Source organism: Embiotoca jacksoni, unplaced genomic scaffold (genome assembly GCF_022577435.1).
Source record: "Embiotoca jacksoni isolate LCO1_2020_lvr unplaced genomic scaffold, fEmbJac1.0.p SCAF_10, whole genome shotgun sequence".
In the NCBI taxonomy this organism is placed as follows: domain Eukaryota; kingdom Metazoa; phylum Chordata; class Actinopteri; family Embiotocidae; genus Embiotoca; species Embiotoca jacksoni.
In genome coordinates, this window is record NW_027185230.1 from 16,360,520 (window position 1) to 16,382,150 (window position 21,631).

Here is a 21,631-nt window from a genome sequence, read left to right on the forward strand (position 1 = left end):
CAGCTTGAAGCCATTCATTGAAAAGTCACCCATTTACTTTTTTTAATTTATAATTTTGATTAGGCAGGAGTAAAAAAAAAAAAGAAGAACAAATTCAATTCTGGCCTGGTGATGGGGATAAAGAGACTTAATTGTATTTCAAAATTCTCCCGAGTGTGTCCACGGAGCCCCGGGTTGTTCATTCGATAGATGTGGAGCTTTCATGGATTGTATGTTTTTTCAGGTGGAACCGTGGAAAAAAAAAAAAAGCCTCGGTCTTAAAAGATCATCCCGGTTTATTTTATTTTAGCCCGGTGTATTTTCCATTAATTGTATCTCTTTGGGCCACGCTAGTTTGCACTCTCCACCTGGGTGAGGCTCTACCTGTGACTGCATGGTGATGGCTGGATGTGCACAGACTTTGTGTGTCATAGGCTTCAGTGTGAACTGTTTTCTGCGAGTTTAGTCGTTTAAAAGTTCAACGTTTAACCCACCCTTTGAAGCGCTTCCTAAAACACATTTTTACTGGCTGTGATCTTTTGCCATTTCTTCTTAAACTTCTACTCCTGTTCTAATGTTATCTGTGTTTTTTTATTTTCTTCTATGTGTGTTGTTTTTATTATTTTATTCTTTAATCTGTTATTACTGGCTTTATTCTTTTCTTTGCCTTCTCTTGTCTGTCTTTCATCTCTGTAAAGCACTTCGTAAACCTTGTTTTAGAAGGTTGATGTACTTATTGATGTAGTAATACTCAAGATGTCTAAAAGAGAATGATTTGCCATCTCCTCTTTGCTTTGTATTATGTCCAGTGAGGAAGTACTCTGATTGTTTACTTGAGAATAATTTGGCGTACCAATACAACAAAGTAAAAATACAAGTTCCGCAATGGAAATTGGACTCAAAGCACAGAAGTATTATCAGTAAAATGTAAGGTATGAAAAGTAAAAGTACTCATTCTGCAGAAACAACAAAATGTAAATACATGTACTTGTGATTCAACTACAAAGTAGGTTACATCAGATTTCTATCTAACTGATGTAGTGTGGTGGTAGTGCCCGGATAGGGAATAAATCATTGATTTCACTTACTATATATCATGTTTTTTTTACAGCACCAAGATGCAGAAACTTGATGTTGCACACACCTCTTCAGCAATCCAGTTCACTGTGACCACTACTTCTTGCACACACTTTTGGCCCGATCTGCCACGCAGCAGAGTGAAGGGCGTTTGAAATAAAGTAGTTGCAGGAAGTGGTTGTACAAGTGAACAAGGAGAAAGAGCTGTTGCCTGTTGACGTTGCTTGTGGCTCAGCGTCATGGCGTGATCTGCTGTAAACGCACTGTTGGTAGAAAAGGCTTTCAAAATGAAATAATTCATATAACTCCTCAGGTGTTGACACCTCGGCCAGTCGCAGTAAAGTAGGTCTTCCGCGACCCAGGTCGTGACTCTTATGCAGGGCTGGCTCTGCTGCGCATACTCTCCCGCGCACATTCATTCATGCCTTGCGGACACGCAAGCTGTTACGACCAATCAGGACTCTCCTCGTGCGACGGGAGGGAGAGACTTCACAGCTCCGCTACAAATAGTCTGTGGCACATGTTTTATGTTATGCGCCTTCAGGTCGCCACTTCAGAGCGACCGAAGTGACCTCGTGGTAGTCACCGTTTCACCATTAACCAAACATAACCAGACTTGGCCCAGATCTCTCTGAAACTTGGAAGGACAAACCCAACTTCTCCTACCGTTACTTAGTTACTCGCAGGGTTGCAGCCCTGAAGAAACTTTTCTTCAACTTTAAAAGAAAAGAAAGGGGAAGCAGCGTGGGAGAAATCGAGGTCGGAGCTCTTATTTCACACTTTCTGCAGTTATAAGAAGACTTGAAAGGAAAACAAAAACCAGCGCGAAACTTAACTTCTCCATCCATCCATCCATCCAGCCATCCTTCGAGAGCTCTCTGCAACACAGCACCTGCAAAACATGACACGAAGATCCTGCGCGATTTACGCGGTGGGGATCATCTGCGCTCACCTGCTGATCGTTGGGATCGGTTTGGTTGTGGCTCAAGTTTTCCGCACTTTGATGCACAACCGGCTGAAGAAGGTAAAACAAATAAATAAAAAGCATTTTCATCCTGAGAACTTTATCGAGCACTCGGCCAGTTGCCTCTGAGGGGCAGTTTGGATGACTAATATCGTGCTTTTCTTTTTCTTCTTTTGAATGGGCTGCTGTGTACAAGTATTGAGAATGACAGAAACCATTACAATGACGGGATTGTTCTGTATGATCCTCACTCATCCACAGGTCCGCTACTGTTTGCAAACTTTAGAGGATTAGATTGAAAGCTCGCTGGTATGCTTGATTGCAATCACGATTAATTCCATTGTTTTTCATTATCAGTTGTGTCAATTATATTTTTTGCTCACTGATAATTAGTAGAAAAAAAAACCATCATTTCTTCGCAGAGCTGAACGTGATGTGAAGAATTAATTGATTATCCAGTTGCAGATCACTTTTGAGCCCCTCAGCTCTTGTTGTTTCAGCTCTACTTTGCACGCAGTTGAACTACATTGGGATGTAAGATGTGCTAATAACTCCATGACTCAAAAACAATAAGTGACTCCAAACTTTGAATACATTTTAGCAGCAGACCAAAGTATACAATCTTCTCCCGTTTATAACGTGTTATTTGCTGATGTTGCCTCCCAGAGGGAGTAGCTCTGACTCTTTGAGGTGGATGAGGTATGGGTTATTCATGGGAAATTATAGGTTCACCAGCCAGCCATATGCAATCAGCACTTTCTCTTCTATACAGCTGGACTATCTTGGTCAAAGTTCCTGTTCCATGAACTTACATTGAAAGACTTTATTAGAAAGACTTTTTGAAGCAGATTGTGGATACAAAGGAATTCCTAATTCTGATGCTGATGCATGTTTCTGCCTTCAATAATGTTATTTTGACAGAAGGTGGCTTAAAGGTGAACTCTGCAGCTGAGAATAAGTGTTTGGTTGGTATTGCTTGTCTTGGATATTGGATGGAATTTTTTACACGTGTCAAATAAAAACCGAGTTTGTAATAAAAGAAAAATGTTAAAATGTCTGACCTCAGTGGGGAAATTTATCTTCACCACTTTAAGAGCAATTAGCAAAGAAAGTTTTTCTTTCTCCCTCGCATTCTCCATCTGTCTTTTCTCAGTGTGTCTTATGGTTAACTGTTCCTCTGCCTCTTTTACTGATGCTGGTACACAAATGTTTATTTGCAAGAGTTGGAGGTGAGGCTCAGTGAAGTCGAGGTGTGACTCCGCTCCATAGAAACCCAAACGTTGGCTGCCAGCCGGGCCCCAATAGCCAAGTCACACCAACAGGCGAGCAAATGAGGCAAACCATTCCCTTGACTAAAATGACTGATTTCTCTGGGTTTCAACATTGTTGGAAACATTTTGAATGATGTAAGTAAACTAGTCAACAAAATATATAACATGCGTCCAGCTGTTTTTACACATTTTAGTTCCGATAAGTTTGACGTTAATACAGTTATAAGAGGGGAGAGGAACAGTTTGAGCTGAACAGCAACATTGCGACATCATTGCGAGACCGATTATCCAAATACTTGCAGATTTCTTAAAAAAAACAAGTCGTAGAGTTTAAGTAAACAGTTGATAATGAAAGTTGTTTGTTAATTGTGAAGATTGTTTCCAGACACTTACGTGGTGGGTGCACTTTGTCTGTAGAAATGGACATTTAAACTTATGCAAACATCAGTATTGTCAAGCACATGTACTTGTCTCACTCAACTCAACTTTTAACCTGCAGTTTAAATAGCCCTCAGGTGTTTGACCTTTAGCCTCAGAGGCAAAGAAGTCAACGGACTGCAAAAAGAAATATGCACACTATCAGGGGTCATCATGCATTCAGGTTTCATTCAGTTTCATAATCTCATGGCATTGTAATCAAAACAAAATCTAAATTTATCATTCAGATTTAATGGCAAAATAGATTAAATTCACAGAGGAGTCAGTTTACTTGTTCTCGTTCTCATTTGAATAAATCTGCTAATAAAAGACAGGGCCGAAAAGGTCTTGCATACCCTTTTGACACATGAATTATTCCACATCGGCATCTAGCCAACACTGGTTTATGTTAAGTAAAGACAGTTCACATTCTCAACATGCAGTTACTGTAAAAGTCTGCTTTCGTCCACCTACTGTTTTGTTTAGACATATTTTAGTGCTGTATTATGAATTTGTTTGGCAAAAAAAACCATCACGTAGCTGCTAATAAGATCAAACGCAACAAGCTAACACAAATGTTAAGTACTTAACCACTGATGCTTTAAAGTAGGTCAATTGTTCAACTCTGAGTCAATTATAAATTTCTCTAATTCCAGTTGGTGGGTATGTTTTTGTTGTATGAGCTGACATTGCTCACATACCTGCGGTTCACACCGCAGTTAAAAAACGATTCCGCAGACTTCCGCAGCTGCACTGTGGTGTTGAAAACAACAATCTAGGGCTGCAAATAACGATTATGTAAATGATCTTTTAATGTCAGCGACGCCTTCCCAGAAGGTTCACTTTACTTTGATAACAGTGTTGGCCCACATTTGGTCATATCATATGGCACGCCTTCATCCCTATTTTCATATCAAGCCTGCTTCTCCATAACAGGTTTCACATCGCTTCTCCCCAAGAGGTTTAGGATTGACTTTAGAGGTCAAGGAAAATATTCAAGGCTTTCTACAGTAGTGCAAAGAGTTGGTCGTAACGTTGAAAATATTCTCTTTAATTTTCATTGAGGTCTTTAGCTGCAGAAAGTGGAGCTTCCAAATATTGAATAATGTGGTGTTAATTATTGACTGTAGATCCAATTGTGCAGACACGATTTCGATCACAGACGTATCAACTAGTCATTACTCTATTTTAAAACTTTCACACTTGAAATACTTTTTTCAGGTGAAGTACTGTTGAAGCTAAAACAACTGAGAAAATAGACAGAGCAAGGAAGTTGTTGGAGTGACTGATAAAATAAACAAAAATCTTCATCACTGACAGTTTATTCTTGTTTAACTAGCATATTTACACTTACAATATTTGTTTCAAGCTTGTCAGTTACAGTGATAAAAACATCCTATTTATCTTTAGACGGTCGGATGGGGCTGTATGGAAGTGTTTGGGCTTGGATGGTAGCGCTTTAGATAGAAGTTTATGAAGTTACTTTTATAGACCCTTCAGGACAACGAGGCCAGTTTGCGCTGGGTCGTAACCAGGATATCAAATTACCAAGGTCAAGAGAGCTTGGGTCAGTGATTCCAGGTAGTCTGAGGACGAGGTTTGAGGTTGAGGTTTCCTGATTCTGGTGGCATAATCTTAACATTTCAAAAGCACTTTCAAATGCTGTTGCAGTTTACAGTCTTAAATACAGCAGGGTTTGTGGTGGCAATTTGGAAGGTCTTTCTTTACTTGAAGCACAGACAAAATTTAAATGAAGTTAATGTTCAAAATGCATCTTTTTTTTCTTCTAGTTAAGAAACGAGTTAACAACCTCTAGTTTCCTCTCACTTTCTTAGTAACGATCAATAACCGACCATTCCACACAGCTCTTGTTATGACGCTGTATGTTTGTGGATTTATGATGATTCAGGTAGTCTGTTCCACCAGATGTTGGCTGTGATCCACAGTTTTGCTTTTTGCCAACTGAAAAGAGAGCGAAGAAGAGATAAATATTGTTTCACCATGGACAGAAGTCTCGAGTTTGTGTGTAAGAGTCTATTTAACCAAGTGTAATGTAGATTTTGACATCATAAAACCATATAGCAACAGTACACAAAACATAAAGGGATTCACTGTAGTGCACGATGTTTGACCACATACTTTTACAACTTAAAAAATGAATTCACCTTCACATGTTTTAACACATTCAGACGTATGTTTGCAAAAAGAATCAAGTCTCATCAAGTTTTGGTTTTATCTGGAAAACAATATCTTATGTGGTAAAATATATGTGTGTGGCAGAAATCCACAGAAGTCCCTCACATGCTGACATACATCTGCTGGCCTAACAGTATGATGTATTTCAGCTGTATCAGGTTACTGCCTTACCCCAGTTGCACCAGTGTGAAGGATTTCTTCCCACAGATACCCTCCCAGCGGTACACTCTCTTTGTGTGCTAAGCCTCTTTCGCACTGCCAGGTTTGTTGGGAAATCGGCTGGGTTGGCAGCCGCTCAACTGCCATCCAAGTCAACCCGGGTCCGAATGCAATGTCCTGATTATGAGGCAATGGTGAAAAACGGTGAAAAACGACTTGTTCCTCAGCAGGAATTTGGTAATTTTACATCGACCAGACTAGTCTAGACTAGACTAGATTAGACGGAGTGGCTTGTGGCCCCTCGCTGGTGGTCTGCTGGGTTTCCATCAGCGTTTGAGTTTGGACTCAAATATTTGAACAACTGTGAATTTATTCTAAAACTATTAACATGATTCGAGACAAAGGCTGTAAGACCACACATGACTTGTAACTAAAGAGAGTTCATTTTATGTAATTAAAAGGGAAGTAAGGCTCGACCTGATGGCCCAGTGCTTAAGGTGCACATCACATGGTCAAAAATGCCCTCAGCTGCCAAGTCCCCAGTTCAACTTTTGGCCGATTGGACTTTTGTTGCATGTAAATCCTCGCCCCCTTTCCCACATTTTCTGTCCGCCTCTACTGCAACTATAGAAGATAGGCAATACGCTAAAAAATGGAAATAATCTCTAAAAGGGAAATTAACCTAAAGACAGACTGAACATAATAAAAGCAAACAGGCTGAAGCCGGCCAGGCTGGTACGCAAGTTCTTTCATACGCAGGGCCAAAATGTATCCTAGTTGGAGGACTGCGGTTAATAAATAAAGGTTTATGTCAGTAGAAATCTAGTAATAGTAATTTTCTTATTAAAAAAATATATATTGTCAAAAACAACCACTTGCCAATCGTTTAGAAACTTTCTCTTACCAGTGTGCATTCTTTGTAGATTTCATAGATGAGACAACTATTACTACTTTTTAGCTTCACAAAATGTACATTTGGGAGTCATTACGGTTTGGATGTTACAGCCCTTAAGAATAAGGAGGATAAGCAGAAGCTTGTCAAATGCCGTGGTGGGCCAAAACAAAGAAGGCTGCTGAAATGGATCCAATAGAAGTTAAAACGTTTCACTCAAAGCCACAAATGTGATCCTCCTGCTGGTGGGAGAGGAAAATCTGGATCGCTGCAGTCAGCTGGATGATATCTTATAGTCGATATTTCATTCTGGAGCAAAGTGTTGGCCTGAGATTGCCGTCCATAGAGCCATACCAGCTCAGCTCAAAATGTCACAAATAAAAAAAATTTAAAAACGCCTTCAGATAAATACCTTTAAATTTGTGTAATCCATGTAGTGAGATCTTTATAATAATCAGACTTTCTCTAGGTTGTGTTTGAGTCAACCAGCAGTCCGCCACTATAACCACTTCAGCGAGTTGGTAGCCACTGGGTGTTCATGGTCAATGTGAAACTGAATGGACCGTAATATGCTTTTGATGCCTTCAGTAACAGCAGGGTTGGACTTCACTTCAGCTGGTGGAGCTTTGGGGTTTTTGGCCACTTCTGAGGCAAACCCATTTAGAGTATGCAAAGCCTGTGCACTATGACTGGAGGCTTTAATAAAGAGCCTCTTGCTGTGCCCAGTGTTGTCCACATCTATGCATGTGAATGTCTCCACATCAAAGCACTGGTTTTATGTGTATTTGTGTATACACCTGACCCATGTATTTTCATATCAGGAGTGGTGCAAGCATGGCGGTGGTAAGTGCTGAGATAAGAAGGTTTCTCTGTTCCTGTTTTCGATGTATTTTACATGGCATGCTGGGAGGGTTTGCTATATTGTTTGCTTGTTCGGAGCATGAAAGAGCGACATAGAAAGACCACGCTCTCCCTTCCTCAATCTAAGGTGACAGCTTTATTGTCCTTGGCCACTCAGCTAAACTTTTGTCTCTGAACAAGTAGAGAGGACCCCAAACGAAGAGGGGGCTCGTTGAGCTCTTCTGTGCTTTGTTTCACACCAAAGTATTGCTGTTAACTTGAGCACGAGTCTGACACAATTAGGCCAAAGTGAGATTTCTGCAAACCGGGACATTTTAGTCCAGTGACATTTGCTGTGAGAAATCTTTCTGCCGTACTCTGTAACGAAACCAGGCAGCTGCACTTCCAGGGCCTCACAAGGCTCGGTCCTGAGGAATGTGGCTCACATCATTAAGGTCGGAGTCCTGCACAAACAGTGGCCATCCAGCTCTCTGTATCACATGATCTGTCAGCGGCTCGCCCCCCCCCCAACCTCCCCCCACCCCCTGAGTGCCCGTTGTCATTGGCAACTGCTGACAATGGAGCGGTGGAAGGGTCTCCCCTTAGTACCGTTCATGTGTGCAGCCAATGCTCTTGTCCGACGCTCAGACAGCAGCTCCCCCCCCCCCTCCCCCCGCACCCCCCCCCCCCCCCCCCCCCCCCCCCCCCCCCCCCCCCCACCCCCCCCCCCCCCCCCCCCCCCCCCCCCCCCCCCCCCCCCCCCCCCCCCCCCAAGTATGTTTTTGTTCTCTGGGTTGTTTTTACTGGGAACACATTGTGGCAACTTCAAAACTCAAAACATGTGCTTGCTGTTGCTGAAATCTTGCACTTTCTGTGGAAAATACATCATCTGCTGAAACTCCCTTCAACAGAAAAACACTCCCCAGTCACAGTCATATACCAAGCAGAAATATGAACTGTTGAAGTACATCGTTTGTGCAATCCCAGTTAAGGGCATTGGATTTGATTTAAGATTTGATTTGCTGCATCATGTTGAATTTTAAACTGAGATTTGTACTTTATGTCTCAACAGGAGATTGTTTTGGTGGAGGGCAGCCGTGTGTTTGGGTCATGGAAATCCCCTCCCCCTCCCGTGTACATGGAGTATTTCTTCTTCAATATGACCAACATGAAGGAGTTTCTTAAAGGGGCCAAGCCGGAGGTCAACCAGGTCGGCCCCTACACATACAGGTAGGGTGCAGGAGCAACTTTCACGAAGACAGACACAAAATCTGGAACATGGAACTTCCCAAACTTCTCGTCGCAAATAATATTCCATTTCATTCATATTTACTTTGGATTGACTGTAAAAGCAATAAGAGCTCTTGAAGGAAATCTTTGAAAACATAGAAGACAATGGTTTTTAATAAGGCTCATTGATACTGCTTTTTTAAGCCAATACTATTAAGACTAAAAGAATTCTGATAAGGATAATAGCAAGATATTTGTTCTTCGACTTCAGTCGTAATTTAGTCGTGAAAAATAACTGTAAAAAAAACAGAAATAGCAAAATGTCTCATTTCCCCAGGCACTTTTTTCTGCCTTATGTTCAGTAAGACAAAGTTTTCATATCAACACATATTGGTCAACATATATACTGGTAAAATTGCTCAATCGTGCCCTAGTTTGTACAGTATGTTCACACTTACTTTAGATGACAATTTTCAAGTGCGATACAGAGACTAGACAAATACAATCCATTGAAAACATTGCCGCAGCTATTTGCATTAAAGGGAAAAGGCTTCTTCTGCTTCTCCACTTCCCCATTTGTGTTCTCTTCATTTATTTTGGGTTTCTTTCAGATATTATGAAGCATAAAAAATGCTGATGTCTGTGGTTAATGTTATTAGCCCTGAAGATCAGACAAGGGGTCTCATATCTGTCGTATGAGTTCTGACAAGAAACCTTTTTTTTTTTTTTTTTCTCTAAATTTAACCCACTGAAACCTTAAATAAATATCAAGGTTCACTCTGAAAGCACCAAAAATGTTACAACAGTGCATGTCAAGATCATCTGCCTCTGCCAACCACCCTTAACTGTCTGGGTTGACTAAATTCAAATGGACATGTCAAATAGTTGTGTTGTGTAATATAAATCATTTGTTAATCTGAGTTTACTGTGCACTGCTTTTTACATTTTTAACTAATACATGAAGTTTATTTGTCACAAGAGTTCGAGAAAATTGAAAGACTACTAATGTTTTGTCTCATTGTGTTTGCACAGGGAGTACAGGTACAAGGACAACGTGAGCATGTTGGCAAATGAATCAAAAGTGTCCGCGTACAACACCAAAAGCTTTGTGTTCATGAGAGAGAGGTCTGTGGGTGATCCAGCTGTGGATAACATCACCACGGTCAACATCCCCGCTTGGGTGAGTCACGAGCCAAAGGTCTTAGACAAGCAGAGGAAAGTGGAAGTCCAAGTGGGGGAAAGAGGAGTGTGTGTTTTGTAGCTTGCACGATTTCCTTCTGCACTTTGATTCATTGTTTCCTCAGCACCTTCTCAATGATCACCACCTCTTATTCTCGCATTATTTCCCATGTCTCCTTGTCTCTGCTGCCCTTCCTGTCTCTAGGCCGTAATGGAGCAAGCCAAAGGCAGTTTCTGGAGGGCCTCCATGGTGTCCATCTGGATGAACACTCTGAATAGCGGCTTGTTCACTACTCGCACTGTGGATGAGTTGCTCTGGGGCTACGAAGACCCCCTGCTTGCCCGCGTTGCTGCCACCAAACCTGACGTGGAGAAGATCTTTGGCCTCATGTACAAGGCACGTATACAGCTCCAACAAATAATTAAAGCTGATGAACCTTTTCAAATTACAGCTGCAGGTGTTGTTGTTGTTTTTTTTCTCTGGAGAGGAAATTTGAGCGTTTGTAAAACACATTTTTTTAATAACCAGAATGTTTGTTTTTGGATTTAGAAAAATGGAACTAATGATGGGGAATTTATCTACCACACCGGAGTACAGAACTACTTGGATTACGGTCGGGTCGAAACATGGAAGGGTCAAAGGTAGTCTCACACAAACACACTGTCTTCATCCACAGTGATGAAACTTCATGGGATAACTCTCGGATTAACAAACTTCTCAATGCTCAGGCTCTAATTCTTTGTGCCGCTAAATGGGGGAGCGCTGGCTGTGTCTCGCAGCCTATTCTTTTGCCTGGTGGTCTTGGCCATTTCCGCTCAGCGCAAAGCACATGGCAGGAAATACTGATACTTGGAATGTCTTAATAATGGCTGTTTACTGACCGTTCTTATCCAATTTGATTGTCCCTGTTCCATTGGAGTATCTAATTACCCTTTTACTCCTGGGAAATGACATAGTGTTCCAACTGTAACTTCAGATAAAAACATTTTTGATCATCAAACATACTATTGTAATTTACTGTTGTTAAGATGGACGTGATAAGGTTGTTGCCTTTGCAAGTAGAGATTTTGTAAACAGCATACATTGTTTTCTGTCTGTTTTCGTTAATATAAGATAAATCTGGACTCAAGTGAAAGCAGTCTTTGGTTGTCTTGCAGGCAGTGCACATTTTATATAAACATCGAGACAGTTGCCAGAGATACAGTTCCCGTATCAAGATGACGCCTTTTTGAAATCTTCTTTTAAATTTTAAAAAGACATGAAACTCTAATGCATTTGGACTTTGTGTTGCTTTACAGCCAGCTGACTTTCTGGACTTCTAACCAAAGCAACGCCATCAATGGATCAGATGGAAGCGCTTTCCATCCTCTGCTGGAAAAGAATGAACGCATTTACATCTTCACCCCAGACCTGTGCAGGTACAGTTCAGCACCACAGCGCCTTCCTGCTGCCTGCACCTCTCATATGCTATGACTTTAAGCACTTAACTCACCATACTTTCATTGTTATTTTCCTCTGAGTGAGTGAGTGAGTGAGTGAGTGAGTGAGTGAGTGAGTGAGGACATTTTAAATATTGTTACATGAATGTTGTTGGAGTAATAGCAGTTTGTTTCCATGCTAGCAGCATGGCTCCGCAGCTGGTCCACCTCTTTGGTTCAGAGTGAAATATTCAACAACTGCTCCAATGATTGTCACAGATTCTGGTATAAAGATCCATGATGATCCGAGGATTGACCTCGTCTCCAGCACCGCCATGAAATTGACATTTCTCACTTTTAGTGAAATGTCATGACAACAATTAAATGGATTGTCAACATTGGTACAGATGGTGCTCAGAGTATGAGTCCTAATGATCCTGTGACTTTCTCTGTTGTCCCATGAGCAGCTGTGCCTAAGGGTTGGTTCTTTGGAAGATTACTGCAGTGGTCAGACACATCCCACCTCGTCCAGCACCAGAAGCATGTTTGCCTGATTGTGCACTAAAATTATCTGCCGTTACACTAGCAAAAGTCTAATTAAACCGGTCCTAAATGCGCTATTAATCTGTCTCAAATACAAGGAGTTATATTATGTGTCATTACAGACAAGTAGACTGGCAGCAACACGGGTTTGACATTGACATTGTACCTGAGATTGGTGGGATCATGAATTGATGTGCATTCCTGGAACATGACCCAGCATACTGAGATGGAGACTTTCATATCTGGTATGGAAATAATGTTCACAGGCTCTGGATCCCTTGGATTGTTATCATAACATCCTGACAACAAACAAATAGCACTGCCGGTGACCTCTGTTTACTGTTGACTGTTCTGCCTATACTGTGAGGGCTTTCTGAAAGACTAATGTGCTGTTTTCCAGAAAACATTTACTTACTTAAGGCTAACTAGAAGACGAATGTTTCTCTGCAGTTTCATGGAAATGAAGGGCTGGTGAGCGAAGGGGGAATGAGAATGAAAAATCGAGCACGTTGCGGTTGTTGACGAGTATTGATTTGAGCTAAACACGGAACAAATATCACATCTTGAAAATGTCTGCCAGAAATGTTCTCAACTATTGCTTGTGGGGGTGCTGAAAATCAAAGAAGGATCCTGGAGGAGTTCAGAGCCAAGATGTCTTCATTGAAAGCTTGACGAATGCTGAGAGCACTCTGAATGACTAATAGTTCCTTTGGGTTTGATTTTGCAAATGTTAAGTCTTGTTTGTTGCAAAATATAAGCGATGTGTCCCCAGAAAACAACCTTGACCTAAAAAAACAGAAGCTGCTGCCGACATCTTGCCCTTTTTGTCGAGCATGGAAAGAATGTGCTGGAGTGGTGTGGCTGTACCTTTGACTCTGATTGGACCTGTGTCAACAAAAAAAAAAACTCTCCCAAATATTTGCTGGACACTTTCACCTACTTCTTCATTGCCTGGTGGAGTCATCAGGGTGGCCTATGTTACTGCGACTAAAGGGAAGACTCCCCCTCTGTTTCCTGTATTTTTTAACATAATGTCTAAAGGAAATGTTGCGGTAAGTCATACATGCAACCTCCCACACACTTAAGCCCCTGTCAGATAAACACAACACCACTTTGTGTTGCAAATTTGTGTTTGGCTAAATCTGATCTGCAGGTTTGAAAAAACTACTTGAATTCCCATCTGCATGCTGACGTGGTGGTGACCCTTTGGTCCACTAACTGACAGCTGAGCCACAAAAAGTTTTGATGAATTGCAGACAGGTGTCATTGTTTAAATACCAACTCGCATTTTGCCAAACACTAATCTTTCCTACGGCCACGATCGAAAGTTTAACTGATGTGATTTGATTTGTTATAGATAGCGTATATAAATCAAAAGTCACAGAAAATAGTAAATAGTAGAGAAAGTACATTCTCCCATCTCTTTTCTGGCCTTTAATTTAATTTCAAATAAAAATGACATGTTTTACACCTGCACTATCTCACACCATCTGGCACACTGTTCCTAATTTTGTCCCTCCATATATTCAGGATTTTTAAAACAACCGTGTTTTTTGCTTAGTTCATCTGAAATCGTTCCCAGCAGCACGAAGCGGAGGCTTACAGTCCTGTTCTCGTGCAGAAACACACATGGCTTCTTACTTGGCGTCTCTCACCAAGGTCAAGGGAAAGGTCTGTATAGTATTGTTGCACAACTGGTGGGCCGCATCCTCCCAGCCAGTTGGCAGACACTGTATAGAGCGCTTTGTTCTCGATGCAAATAGTCGGGATTCCCCCGACAGGACAGACCTGCAGACACAAGGATGGACTGCACACAATGATCACACAACAAACATTATACGAGAATTAAAGATTTATGATTTCTCTGCTCCCAGTACAAAAGGAAGTAAATTGCCACAGCCCAGCATTATTTTTAGGTACGTCAACAGGATTTCAGCATAAAGGTTAAATTAGTGGAAAGTCCCAAGCTTTAATGTCAAGTCAGTCTGTGATTTTTCGCTTCGTTAATTCAAAGCTTCAAGGTCAGATTCACACTTTTCCAAGTCTGTCTTAAAACAATAGTTTGGTTCCCGTATGAACAGAGAATCAGGTTTTTCTTGCTGTAATCAATCCTCCTTTTAATATTGGCCATTAAGAAATCCCTTCCTGACGCCCACTGTTCTCCTTCCTTCAAAAAAAATATATATATTCCCAAATTTATGTGGGGCTTATAATAAAGCTATAGTAGCTAAGGAGCTATGAAAAAAAAAAAGTATGGTTGCCGCATATACGTGTTGTAATGGTATAAAAAAAAAAACTGTATTACTGTATTTTTATCACTGGTTTGTCTCCACCAGCCCTGTGGAGAGATCAGGGTCATATTTACACTGTATTCATGCTTGTGGTTTTCACTTTTTTTATTGTTACGTTGGCAGCTGGCAAGTTTTTCCTACATCTTAAATCAGAAAACTTCACGTTAAAGATCTAATATACAGGCTACAGTCTTTAACAGCAATAAATTGATGGTATACAAAATTTTGAGTATTAGAACGATAACACAAGTGCAGTTGTATTTGTAAACAGAGATGAAGAGGATACAAACTGTGAAAATTCTCCAATTACAGTGGAATTGTATTTTAATTTGTATTAGTGATCATGTGATATTTCGCTTCACACTTCAGGTCAATCTACATGGAGTTTGAGAAAGACGTGGAGGTGAAAGGAATCCCAGCCTACCGCTTCACACCGCCACGCTCGGTTTTGGCCAGCAAGGAGGAGAACCCGGCCAACAAGGGCTTCTGCGTCACCCCGAAAGAGTGCCTGGGTACCGGCCTTCTTAAAGTCAGTCCCTGTCGAAAAGGTAAATGTCAGCTTGTGCAGCACATTTTCTCACCCACACTTCGAATGTTCACATGCCTCTCTCAAGGTCCCGCACCCAGAGTATAAGAAGAAAGAAGAAAGACAAACAGAAATATACTGAGGCCAGTATATTTCTGTTCTGTTTCTGTTCGTCTTTCTTCTTCTGTTTCTTTAATTAGCCATGCATCCGACACAAAGCCTCTTTGCTTCCACTTTGCCTTGAGCCTCTCTACTAAACTCATAACTTTGAAAGCTGCCTAAGATCTTTGATTTTTCTTGCTTCGTTCCTTCTTCTTTCTATCGACCCCACTTTAATTTTTTTTTTTAAATGATAATTCACAACACGCTAGTTCTTGTTTTACTGAGGCTCTCCTTTTATTTTCCTTCCTACTATCACCAGCCCACTCATACCCTCTGAATGACCCATGTGACAGAGCTCTCCAGCTCTCTCCACACCTCAGGCACCATCTGACCATGACTGGCCCAGTAGCTGAAGGGGCAGTAAGCCCTGTCACCTGATTCTGCCCTTGAATATGTTCGGCCATTACCTTAGTGCCTGTAGTCACAGCCCAGTTGTCCCACGTGTCTTTTTAAGATTTGTATTTCCTGTTAAAGAAAAAAAAATACACATCACATGGATTATGAATAAAATGCTGTGTTTTAGCTTCTTAATACATTTCAGGACATTTACCTCTTGGTAACTGTTACTTTCTATTAATTTCAGCATCAACATGCAGAGATTTGTAACTTGTTTCAAGGAGGGGAACGTCATGCCGTGTTATTCTTGGACCCGGAGTTACATTGTTGTCGCATTTAAAAGCCGAGATTGATTTGAAACGTTACAGAAGAATCTGAATAATGTTGACAAAGATTAAAACAGACGCCATGGATTCGGGTGTGCAAAATGATTTTCATAGTGCACTGAAATGAATGGAGACTGGAGACTGGAGACTGCAGTTCACATTCAGGTTAAGCATAAATTGTAGTTCAATGCTATAAAACATGCAGAAACATTGGTAAGATTAAGTTAAAGCACTGCTGATGTCATAAATTTAGCCCCCAACAGAAATTAGGTCAGGTCTGTAGGGTTGCGTTAAGGAGCAGGTGGTGGAGAACGTGTACAGGGATTAACGCCACTCTTAAGAATACAGATACAAATATATGAGTGTCTGCACTGCGGTGACCTTGCCAGGTTGTCACGTGAACCCCGGTCTTAGGTGACTGCGAGTGTCCAATGTTTTTCTCAAACGTCTGTTGCCAAACACAAGAGCAGGAAAACTGTCACCTCTGCTCCACTTCATCAGCGCCTGTAACTGTGCCAACATCTTTGTGTCGCGGCTGACAGGACACGTGGCTCTCGCAAAACTGGACCACTTTTGTTGTTGCTAAACTGCAGACATCCAGAACCACCTTGGCTAACGCATATAGGCATGACCTCGCCACAAATGTTTTACTCGACTGGGCGCTTCTTTATCTTGACTGAAGCGTTATTGTCGGAACGCAATGTTTCCTTTTGACAATATAAGGAAGGAACTCAGCAGGCCGAATAAACTTATTTATCTGCATATCAGTTACTGCACTTAATTAGTTGTACAAGTAGCGTTATTGTCCTTTCATAAACCTGTGTTGTTTATTTTCTTTGAAAAATGAACCTTGAATAACCTGCTGTGTCCTGCCAAAAAGGTCAGATCATATCACCATGTCACCTCCTGTTTTTACTGTTTACTTTGTCCTGATTTAGATCAAACATCAAACAGAAGGAAATCTGACATTAAAATGTGTTCTCTGCCGCTCTTTGATTTCCAATGATAAGACGTTGTTGTGTAAATAGCTCACAGAAACATCTTACTAGTTGACATTTACAGAGCTGTAATGGGCTGTAATTAAATGAGCACATTGATTAGGAATATAAAGAAACCTCGACCCTTTCCACCGTGGAGGTCTCTGCACAGGTCAAATGGTGCCTTTCATTAAAACGCAACCCATCATCATTTTTACAAGTTTGTAGCATCATTTTTTACATTTCTGTTGCATCACATTCGGTTGCAGTTCAATTTTTGAACTGATTCAATAACATCAGTGTTTACTGAGGCTGTCATTTAATCTTTTGTTTTAATTTGGTGTGAAAATATTTCCACTTTTATTTTTATTTTTTTAAATCTCGCTTTTCTTCAGGTAAAATTTGGAGAGAAAAAAAAAACACTTTAGGCCAAAGGCTTTAACATTGCCTGTGTTTTATGTGATGTTATTGTATGTTGACATTTAGATACTGTGATTTAACCAAATGAATGTGTTATACTGTGTTACGGAGGCACATAGCGAATCAAGTGAGTCTTAACGTAATTATGTTTGAAGTCTAATTGCACTTCTCTCCTCTCTTAGGTGCTCCAGTGGTCGCCTCCTTTCCTCATTTCTACCTGGCAGATGATAAATATGTGTCTGCCATTGAAGGGATGTCCCCTGAAAGGACGCATCACCAAACCTTTCTGGACCTGAACCCGGTACGCCTCCAGGCTTCATCTGGCCTTTTTGCTTTGTAGTTATGATTAGTAACGTTAATGCTGTGGCTCGTATTTTTTGGTCACACTCCGCTTTGCAATCCGATTTAGAAATATGTAGAAGCAGAGCGTTTCATTCATCTGTGACAGTAAATGCTACATAAAGATGTACTGGTACACCACCTAGTGGTGTATAAGTAATGGTGCAGACGTTACAATGTCAGGCGTCCTCAATATCTTCGTTGTACTGATAAGACGGTGTCATGGGATTTGTTTTGTTGTCTGTGACAACAAGGCTTTCTTCACATTATTAACATCATGTGTATTTTTTTATTTTACTCACAGACCACTGGAGTGATTGTACGCGCCAACAAGAGAGCCCAGATAAACGTCTTGATCAGCAGACTCTCTGGATTCCCGTGAGTATCTGTATTCAAACGGACTATTATTTTACACCATTGATGTGTGTGTGTGTGTGTGTGTGTATCTGCTCTGTGTGTGTGTGTGATTGCTTCACACTGTGTATTTATAAACAGGAACACCAGAAACCTGAATGACACCATCTTTCCTGTCATGTTCATCAATGAGGTACGATCTATTGGCATAGAAGACATGCGGAAACACACATTTGTGTCCTGTAAGTGCTGACATGCATATTATGAGTTAGTGGCCAGTTAGGAGACATGATGAACTAATTAAAGGAATCCATTTTTTTTATTTTTAAGAAATACACTTGTTGCTGACAGTTAATTAAGAAGATGATTGAGACCACCCTTGTGTCTGTCTGGTACATGTAAAGAATAGCTGTTTATCTTAGCTTAGCTTTAGTTTAGCTGACCTTGGCCTAGAGTAAAAACTGAAAACAGCGGGGAACAGCTAGCCGGTCTCTCAGGCCTTGTCAACCAGTGTGAGGTTGCCCTGCAATGAGCAGACATTTCTAACAAGTAACTGTTCCTGGCCAGGAAATTGTTCAGCACCATCAAAAAACCCAACTTGTTGTTTTTACACGTATGTTTTTGTAGAACCTGTTTCGACCAAATTAAACCCTTTGAGAAATGCAGATTTTGTTCACATTGGACAGAGACTGTTTTGATGCCAAGCTTACCAAGCCAGCGGCTGGTGACTGGTTTATTATCTTGCGTGTACTTTGCTTGATTTCCTCTTGCCTCGAATGGATCTCTCATATTATTGTGTAATACACAGAGTGTGGTGATTGATGATGCATCTGCAGCGAGAGTACACAAGTTGCTGCTGATCGTCACCTTGGTGTCCAACTTCCCGCTCATTATTGTGGCACTGGGTACCATCATGCTGGCGGTCTTCATCATCCTCCTGGTCCGGGCCCGCAAACAGAAGGTATGAAACCCCATTTTACAGAGTTCTATTCTAATAACTTACAATTCGCTTGCTCCTAATTGTTTTAATTTTGGCACAATTCATTCAGTTAATTAACCACACACACTAATGGCACTGTGCATGTGTTTATCACTGTGTGTCTCTGTGCAGAATGAAGTTAAACGCATTGTGTTTACCAAGCCTCTCTATGCTGTAAGTCTTTATGCTTATTTTGCTGCTTTGGTTGTATTTGCTTTATTCAATTTTCTGTCTTGAGTCCTGTCTTGAGTCTTTATTCATTGACTAAATGCCTCTTTAGTCTCAGTGTTAAGGACGCAATCACATGTCTTTCACACTACCTGAAATAATTCTGCTGCTTGTACAGTGACCTTATTGTCTTATTGGTTTGAACACGTTAAGATAATGTCATAATATTACATTTGTATTTAAGATGGCATGCTTAAGGACCCTTCTTAAATATCAGGGATAACTGTACAAAGATGTGGTGAGTTATTAATACTGCTTTTTATCATCAATCTGCCTCTACAGTCCTCTACCGAAGATGACACCTCTTACTCTCCAGTCAGTGACAAAGAAAAGGAAGATCCCCAGAATGGCACTTATATCGGTCTGACACCTAAAGTCGACCCACAGGCTTGAGGAGGAAGACGGGAGAGATCGGGGCTGTGTGAGGCGGGGCGGGGTGGGCGAAGGTTAGATGACAGGGGACGGGTTTTTAGTTGCAAACACACTTAGTTTTACTCATGGAGAGCTACCTACAGTAAAATCAAACTCAGTGTATTCCCAGAAAAATGTGACACTCATTAAAACATTTCGTGTCAGAGGCCACTTCTTTCTGCTCATTAGTTGCTGATAATGTAAAATTATTGACAGCAGGTTGCAGTTCTCTCATGAACAGAGATGGAGACTGCACTTAAAACAAACACACCCTTTAAATCTGACGAAAGGATAACGGCAGTTATGCTGTCGCTTCACCACGTCATCTGGTCGGCTAGACTGGATTCTTGACTGGCTTTGAACTCGGTGCAACCAGATTTTTTAGGGACTAACTACTTTGTAACTGGACACTTTGGGGAGCAGGGTCATTAAATCCCTAAACCTTTTAGGTATTATATGTCACTCTCAGGGGGCCTCTGATTAGACGCTGTCAAACTTGATTAAAGCAGAAGACAGAAGCAAAACATACAAGTCTTTTGTGTTTTAACATTTTTCAATCAGTATTACTATGTCTCATTTGCATTTCTTCCAAAATTGAATGTTACAAAACATTTTCACATCTCATTGTTATTTTCTGTTCATGCACTGTATTTAGAGGGATACCTGTGCAGTGTGTGCACATCGTGTCACCGTACCTGAAATGCCTTCAGAGTACGGCATTTGTTTGTATATATATATATATATATATATACATACATACACACACACAGTGTAAGACGTATTGAACTCACATTCTTCTCAGTGTATGATGGGGATGAATATCATGCAAAAACGCTGTATATTTTACTTTGATACTTTAATTTTTGTAAAGTAAGACGTCCTTTGCGTTGTTTTGTAAATGTTAATGGAGAATTGTCTGAATGACGAACATCTCAAGTTAGAGCTTCACCAATGTCTTTCTAGTGCCATAATGAGCGATCAGCCATCTTTAGCCATATGACAGGATTTTTGTTTTTGAAACATTTATTCATACAGTACTGAATTTATGTGTTGACAGTATTTTGCCCTGTATAACTGCTAACACGAACGAACATCGCCATATCAAAATGTCTCCAGTGTTTTAAATGCTGTAGCTGTGCCTTAAAAGAATCAATGTTACTGGATTTTGTTTTTTGTTCCTTTTGTATATATATATTTTTTTTGTGTGTGAAGACAATGCCATGCCATATCAACACATCTACTCTCAAGTGCATATTATTTTCTTCCAGCTACCAAACAAATATTTAGCATACAATTGCTAAAAATGAATTTTGTATAGCCCGCAAGGACAGACTGCTCTGCTTGATTGCCAGGTCATCGTGGCATCCTGGTGATGACAATTTTGGAGTTCAAGTGCCATTTAATGTAATGTAGAATATGCTGCAGAAATACTCAATCTGAACTGTGAGCCTCGCTTTTATTACTGCGCTTTTATTTTTGTTGTAACATTGTAAGGATGAATGAGTTATTTCTGACCAGCTCATTAGATGCACTGCAATAATCGACAATGAATATATCAGATGGTAGTGGAGAGATTATTTACTTCTTCATTTGATTTTAAAATTTGTATTTAATTCATACTTTATTTCCAGTTATGCACAATAAGAAAACCTAATAAAGACAGTGAAAATTTATGCAGAGCGCCTAATGTAGTAGTTATAAATTCATGAGAGGGTGAATTAATGGTTTAATCCAATTTTTGTTGCAAAAGAACACAGTATTACACAATATTAACGTAGTTGTGGGTAAAGAGAATAAATTATTTTGTTACGTTGATAAAACCAAAACACCGAAAGAACTACATGGACTCTACACTGGGCTAGTTTGTGCCATACTTTGATTACAAATTGTACCTTCTGAAGTTATTGTTACTGCTGTAACCACATATTCTTCTAATTGCCGGCTTGTTTTGAAATGTTGACTGTTAATACTGTTTTTACGCTGTACACAAAAATAAAAAAGTAGTTTCGGGAGATGTGTCTTTCTCACTTCTCAAGTGTTTGCCTCTTTTTTTTTGTGAGACAGATGTTGGACGTCCATTCCACTGCTTCCCAAATCTGATTTATATAAAAGTAAT

General features: G+C 40.5%; 1 protein-coding gene across 3 annotated transcripts; it reads left to right on the plus strand.

The window, feature by feature from the left end:
• Positions 1-1,583: 1,583 nt before the first annotated feature.
• On the plus strand, positions 1,584-21,527 carry LOC138210719 (lysosome membrane protein 2-like). 3 transcript variants are annotated; one of them, XM_069170016.1, is made up of 14 exons: positions 1,584-1,815; positions 1,917-2,080; positions 8,868-9,025; positions 10,058-10,205; positions 10,410-10,601; positions 10,755-10,846; positions 11,504-11,623; positions 14,827-15,005; positions 17,387-17,505; positions 17,848-17,921; positions 18,039-18,090; positions 18,706-18,858; positions 19,009-19,050; positions 19,387-21,527. In XM_069170016.1, exons 2-14 carry the CDS (start codon positions 1,958-1,960, stop codon positions 19,495-19,497), a joined length of 1,563 nt encoding a protein of 520 aa, XP_069026117.1. In that variant the 5' UTR covers positions 1,584-1,815; positions 1,917-1,957; the 3' UTR covers positions 19,498-21,527. The 3 variants fall into 3 exon arrangements, with proteins under 3 accessions (XP_069026117.1, XP_069026111.1, XP_069026124.1); XM_069170010.1 differs by having other exon boundaries at positions 1,584-2,080; XM_069170023.1 differs by lacking the exon at positions 19,009-19,050 and having other exon boundaries at positions 1,584-2,080.
• Positions 21,528-21,631: the final 104 nt, after the last annotated feature.